At 36.8% G+C, this 6,924-nt stretch overlaps 2 protein-coding genes across 3 annotated transcripts in view; both read left to right on the top strand.

Moving 5' to 3' along the window:
* Positions 1–1,112: 1,112 nt before the first annotated feature.
* On the top strand, positions 1,113–4,346 carry LOC307002408 (uncharacterized protein; the record flags this gene model as incomplete). The annotated part of the gene is made up of 8 exons (XM_079619990.1): positions 1,113–1,164; positions 2,425–2,674; positions 2,781–2,889; positions 2,984–3,064; positions 3,297–3,698; positions 3,823–3,927; positions 4,061–4,293; positions 4,335–4,346. The coding sequence occupies exons 2-8, from the start codon at positions 2,594–2,596 to the stop codon at positions 4,344–4,346; spliced, it is 1,023 nt and encodes a 340-aa protein (XP_079476116.1). The 5' UTR covers positions 1,113–1,164; positions 2,425–2,593.
* Positions 4,347–5,429: 1,083 nt separating this feature from the next.
* Positions 5,430–6,924, top strand: part of LOC307003194 (uncharacterized protein) — a 3,904-nt gene continuing 2,409 nt past the window's right edge. For both annotated transcript variants that reach the window (XM_079621369.1, XM_079621370.1), the window contains exons 1-4: positions 5,430–5,449; positions 5,544–5,779; positions 6,065–6,179; positions 6,814–6,924. The exon at positions 6,814–6,924 is cut by the window's right edge and continues 7 nt beyond it. In XM_079621369.1, the coding sequence (XP_079477495.1) occupies positions 5,441–5,449; positions 5,544–5,779; positions 6,065–6,179; positions 6,814–6,924 (471 nt within the window). In that variant the 5' untranslated portion in view covers positions 5,430–5,440. The remainder of the gene's footprint in view (positions 5,450–5,543; positions 5,780–6,064; positions 6,180–6,813) is intronic.

The raw sequence follows: 6,924 nt of genomic DNA, 5'->3' as shown, positions 1-6,924 counted from the left end.
AGTTTAGCAGCTTGTTAGAGGCACGAGGGAGCCGGGGTGGTTGACAACGCTGCGGGAAAGTAACGCAGGGAGGCGGCGCTAAATAGTGACTGGCCCGCTGAGCTGTTTTCCCATCATCCACCACTGCATCCCACTCTGGGCATGTCACTCTCAGGAGAAGAAAGCAGCGGAATTAGAGGAAACGACGGATGGGAAGGAGCGTTTCCCAGCACGAGTATTAATTGTAAGCCTGGCAGATGGAATTAAGGTGTCGCTGATTGAGTCTTGAGGATTTTTCTGTTCCTCTGAAATTCTTTGTCCCGGGATGCCTAAAAAATGCTTCACTTCGGTTAATCTCTCACCAACTATATTGCATAAGGCATCTGCAATATCAAACTGACGTAGTAAACACTCTCAACAGAAGCCGATCTATGCAATCATGCTGAAATATGCTTTGATATGAAAATAAAGATTAATGACCTTGATACATGCAAAAAAATGAGACTGTCCTCCTCCAAAAAACGACCGTAAAGGTCGTTTGTGCAAGCAGCTTATTACGACCTATACTTACGTTTTAAAGTTAAACTCCCTCTAGCGCTCCTTTTAATAACGACGGTGTCGTTTGTCATGAAATGGCGTTTGACCGTCGTTACCAATCAAAATACTATTTGTTTTATCATTGTATTTACTCGAGATTACTTAATACAGAAAACTGAGATGTGTAATTAAAATTTATTTCTATTTTTAATGTATTTGATGTGCTTTTTTTTCTTCTTCAAAAATCCGTATTGGAAAGTAAAGAACCACATCAAAATAATTAAACTCTTATCAAATTTTTTTTTTTTAAAATAACTTAAAATAAACCTTTTGTAACAAAGTAAAATAAAAAACGCTGAAAATGTTTTAAAAGCACTACAGATGATAAAACCATGATATATATAGTTTATCATCTGTGCTTTTAAAAAAAATTCAGCGTTTTTATATATTTTTTTTTCAGGTCAGCTAATGTTTTTAACAATATCACCTTTAACCACGTTCTTGTGGCGTTGAATAAAAATAAAAATAATAAATCGATGAACCAAGAAGAAGAAGAAGAAAAAGAAGAAGAAAAAGAAGAAGAAGAAGAAGAAGAAGAAGGCGCGGCGGCGGCCAGGTTTTTTCCTGACAGTCGTAGTAGTAGGTAAGGTGTGTATTTTAAGCATGTTTAAGTGTGTTAGTTTTTTCGCAATTCATGTGGAACTAAATAAGTACATTTTGACGTCTGGGTTACAATTCAGTTGCGATTGCCATTTTACTCATTAAGAAAGTAACTGTTACGTTCCTTGCTACCTAACTTACTATCTAACGTTAGCTAGCTTCATCGCTAGCATTGCTAGCTTTCATGCAAAATCCTTGGTTCTGTAACTATCGAAACAGGATTATTTATGGGGCCTTTCCTAAATTATCCTTTTAATTTATTAATTAAAATAAATTCAGTCTGTAGCACAACATAGTTCAAATGGATGGCAAATAGTAATTCGCCTAATTTATTCTAACGAGACCAAGACTTGCATATAAACAACATTGTCTGACTAATCAGATCCTCTGTCATGAACTGCAATTTCTGTCATATTGCCACAAATAATTTCAGCCTAATGTATCCCAAACTGTAAATGTTTTCTCTTTAGAGAAAAAGGTAGTTTCCGCATTATACAAATAGTATCAGGTCAGAGGTCACATCTACAGCTATCCAAATTATTAAAATTCAGGGTATCAATTAATCTAGGTACATAACATTTTAAAGAATTTAAAAATATAAAAAATGTAGTAATGGCAAAATCGTTTGAAGGAATCCAGTTCATTGTTATTGCCTATTTTATTGCCACAAGTCAAGTCACCTTTATTTATATAGTGCTTTTTACAATACAGATTGTTTCAAATCAGCTTGAAAAAAAACTGCAACATTAATTTAGTTAATTCATATAGCCGCTCTGGAGAAAACAGTGATGTCATCATCCAGCTCAGTTCAGTTCTCATATAATGGTGGTGTCAATGCAGGCAGATTAGTAATATTGTTGAATATTAAGTGTATTTTGCACTTCACATGCAAAATAAATAATACCCACTAGTGCAGTGGTTCCCAAACCTGTCCTGACGCACCCCCAACACTGCACGTTTTCTTTGTCTCCCTAATCAAACACACCTGATTCAACTCATCAGCTCATTATCACATGGGTTAATGAGCTGATGAGTTGAATCGGGTGTGTTTGATTAGGGAGACAAAGAAAATTTGCAGTGTTGGGGGTGCTTCAGGACAGGTTTGGGAACGCTTCAGGACAGGTTTGGGAACCACTGCACTAGTGCATTATATGTATAGGCACACACAGGTTGACAAGGACCAGTCAGTGCCCACTCTTACAGAGTCCTGGTTGTTTTGACTAATCAATCTCATCTGTTTGTTTTCAGGTTTTTGTACCCATCCTTTATCACTGAAATATTTTACAAATCAATCGGTTCTTTTAAGAGCCAGTTTCTTTTTCCTCCTCTCTCTCTTTCTCTATTTCTCTTTCCGGTTTTGTATTTCTTTGTGCTTTTACTTTAACCTTCAATTATTTCTATTAAAAAACATCTACAAATGGCATCAGAGTCATTAAAACAATTTAATGAATGGCTGGAAGCGGCAAAAACCATGGCTGATGAGTTGGAAACCCAAAAAGTAAAGTTTTTCATACATTTTCTTTAGCATGGTATTTACCTAAATTTAAAAGAAAATGCCTCTGCAAATGCTTCTTCCAAATATATAATTTAGTTTTTTCTTTTAGACTAAAAAGAAAAGGAAAAAAAAGGGAACTGAAGTCTCCAATGTTTCCTGGAGGAAGAGAGACCAGCATGGGAACATCCTACCACAACGTGTTCGGAAGAATCGATCTGGTCAGTAAAATACACATGCATACTGTTGTTCACAAGTGTCTAAGCTTTTGGTCAGCAGTTATGTTTTCTATATCATTACATTTTGTGTTTACAGTTAAACCTGCCAGCACTAGGGAGCTCTCAGAGGTTGAGGAGGTGCAAATTATTGACATTCCGCAAGAGGTCCCGAGTCTTGGTAAGCATATTGAATTGAAAGCCTAAATAATTTCAGCTTTTATATTTAAATTTAAAATGTCACATATAGGCAACTGTCAAAAGTATGTAATTTCCATCATGCATATGAAGTGACAAAGCCATATAAGAAATTTCTAATTTGCTTTATTAAAATGCGTTATCGCAACTGGCTTTTTCCTTATTATGATGATGATGATGATTTATTATTATTATTTTTATTTTTATTAATTTAGATCAACATCTTCAGAGGCTAAAAAACCTGCTAACTTCTGTCACTGTTTCTGCATCAGTGGAAGTAGAAGAGACACCCACCATGTCTGCATGGACCAGAAGACAGGTCATCTCTGAAAAAAAATTCAGGGCTGCAATGCCAGAGATCTTAAATTGCATGTTGGCTGCAGAGATAGTAACCCAGCATTGCTGTCAACAATGCAAAACTGTTGATGCTGTTGTCCGGTGCCTAGACTGTGTTCCCTCAGGAAATCATTTTTTCTGTTCAACATGTGACACTGAGATCCACAGAAAAAATGTTTTCCATAATAGGGAAGCTATGTTTGATGGTTTTTTAAAACCCATTCCTCCAACATCCTTCGTGGTGGTTGATGAAAGTGGCCAATATCAACTCAGTGAACAAGGTATGTTCAGATAATGTAGTAGGTGCCCTCTGCAGTTTCCTTTAACTTAATTTTTTTAACTTTTTTTACTGAGTAAATGTGTAGACATAACTGATATTACTTTCTGAAATTTGATTTACTGCAGTGTGTATGCTTCCAATTCCTCCACCGATGCAAATCTGTTCCTGTGGTCCAAACCATGACTTAAAAATTATCCCAGGAAAGCAGACTGTATTGGTGACCATCAACGGTATTGTTTTGTCACTTCCTTCTACTTTTTTATATCCGACCAGATGAAGTCAAGCATAATAATGGCTTACTATATTATTTTGTCCTGTGCTGTACAAATACTGGTCAAATAGTAAACACATGTTTGTTTTAAGGTCCATACAACCTGTGTCTGCCGTGTATAAGCTGTCCACTTTGTTCTTCCAAATGGACTCCTGGGATTAGTGATTTGCTTGAATATAGATACTGGCCAGCAACCACCAGCTGCCAAATGCTGTTCAAGTTTGATCTCTTCACATCATTTGAGCAGATGAAATTAGCTAGCCCAGCTTTATCCCAACAAGCATTTCTCAGAATGCTTGAACATCGATCTCTTTGCACTGGTCGGGTAAGAGCTGTTTTCATTTCCAAAGTGTTGAAAAATTCCAGACTTCAAAATAATTTATTAACCAAAATAATACCATCCTTCTTTCCAGATGGGTAGTATCTCTGTGGTGATACCTTCCACAGAGTCTTTCGGGAGTTTGCCTTCTGCAATTTTAAGAAAGAAGATCTGTGCCTGAGTGAGCCCTTTAAATGCCCAGCATGCACACCAGATATGCTGGCTATATCTGCAGACGGTAATCGAAAACATTACCGGTTCAAGAAGTCCAAAGGGTAAGTGGAATCTTTTTTTTTTTTACAATTTAGATATAGAGTGGTGCTGTGGTCTCTTTGTGTAGCCCTGCAATAGAGTGGCAGATATGTCCATGCTGCATGTCACCTCTCACCCAGTGCATGATGGGATAGGCTCTAGACCCCCCCCCCCATGCCATTACCCTCTAAAGGAAAAGCAAGTATAGCTATTGGTTGGATGGACTGATAGTTATTTATAGAGAAACTATGCTTCACCTTATTGCTGTAAAAAGTAACCATAATTTTGTGGCATCTAAACATATTTCTTCGACACAAAAATGTTGGCTCTAGTCATTATATAATTATACTTTTATTTGAAATTCATGGAAAGTAACAAAATGTGTCGTGTGATTGCTTCACATTCAAACGTAAATGCTTTTACAATTTAAAAAGTGTTTGAAAGATATAGCACTGTTTTAAACAAGCTTGTGATATTACAGTTCTATGACAACAATCTGGTAAATTGTTCACAAACTTTGTCTCCCTTCTGTAGCTTGAAGACATGAACAACAATAAAGATGTTATTTATTTTTGTACTTTAAACAGTATGTTTTTTTACTTCTTACACAAGTTAATGCCAAATTACAGCATTCATTTCCACAGGACAAATCTAAGCTGATACTCTAAACACAGTGTTTCAGATCAAATGTAATTCATAGACTAAACTGTGTGGCACATTTATGGTTACCGGTATTTGTCATATTAATGTATGTGAATGCAATGTTTAATCATGATTATGTTATTGTTTTGGCGATTAATTCCTCTTATATAACAGGACAGACGAACCATCTCTTTTTGATGGACTGTTCATTGCACAAGATGCCAAAGTATCTGCCTTTGTTTACCAAATAAGAAGCCAGATGTTTAGTGTAAGGATTTCTTCAACTCTATAACCCTTTTATTTTTTTTTATTTTTTTTTACTTGTCCTGGGATTACATGTAACATATTGTTTCTACTTTCAGAGGACAGGTCATGATGTTTGCGGACCGGCAACCTTTACAGCAGGCAGAGAAACATCACAGAAGTCCAGGGCCAAGGTGGATGAAGAGGGCCTTGAAATCGCTGTGTGCAGACATGGAATCTTGCTGCAAGGCTTGAATCACTACCGTGGTGAAATATATGCCTACCCAATGTTCCTGCAGAAGGAGCTGGCACAAGCTGCAAATGCAACATTCTTTTGTATGGACATTGCTTGCAGGTAGATAGCCATTGCCAAATGATAACTGAAGTTTTTACTGCTGTTTTACCTTTATTAATATATGCCATGCATGGGAATAACACCATGACTAGCTAAAAATCACACATTTTATATATTACGGAATTAGAAGATTAATATGGCTACCATGTTATCAGTATTGATACCACAAATAACCATACATATGACTACATACTGTAGTGTTCTTTGATTGGTTACAGGAATTGTACAAGTCACATAGGTCCTGGTTTGTCTCCTTTACCAGTGTTGCAAATTTTCCCATTACAGGTACTGGCCTTATTTGGAAAAGATGGCAGAGAAGTTTTCTGAGCTCCGACCACTTACCATGATGAAGCCTTTCCTATCTGTAATGCATGCCAAGGCTCACACTGGCAAATGTGAGGTACAGTGTGCGAATTAAGTTTACGTTTTAACGCATCAGAAAAATTTAGCTTGATTTTTATTTCTGTAAATATGCACATTTCAGAAAAATTAGTGCACATTAGTGAAATACTTTAATGCAGTGGTTTTCAAACCTGTCCTGGAGGACCCCAGCACTGCATTGTGTTCAGTATGTCTCCCTTATCTGACACACCCAATTCAGGTCTTGCAGTCTCTACTAATGAGCTGAGTTAAATCAAGTGTGTCATATAAGTGAGATATACAAAATGTGTAGTGCTGGGGGTCCTCAAGGACAAGTTTAAAACCACTTATTTAGTGTGTGTAGATCTAGACACGCACACGCACAAAACGCTTATGAACTTTTAAAACATAGTTAACATTACTATCAGTGATCATACTGTACTGGTCATTCTGGATTAACAGCAGGGCTGTTTGTAGGATATGCTTCCTAAACCCTTCCAAAAGTTCCAACTGCACAATTGCAGTTGTGAAGGCTTTTCTTTCATTATTATCCTACCTCAGAACATTTTATATTTTCACATATTAAACATCAAAATTTGCTCATGGCACCAAATTCAATTGAGGATACACAAACCAGATTTGAATGATAAAGGTCTTGATCTTCTTTGGAGCAGGTAAGGTGGGGCGGTAGAAGCCAGGATGGGGCAGGAAATACTGTTGGTGAAGAGGTGGAACAGGTCAATAGCTTCCTTTCAAGGGCAGCTCTTACTACAAAGTACATGACC

Source organism: Phoxinus phoxinus, assembly GCF_949152265.1.
Source record: "Phoxinus phoxinus genome assembly, chromosome: 8".
NCBI classification, from domain to species: Eukaryota; Metazoa; Chordata; class Actinopteri; order Cypriniformes; family Leuciscidae; genus Phoxinus; species Phoxinus phoxinus.
The sequence above is the reverse complement of the archived record's forward strand: the minus strand, read 5'-3'. Positions and strand labels throughout refer to the sequence as shown.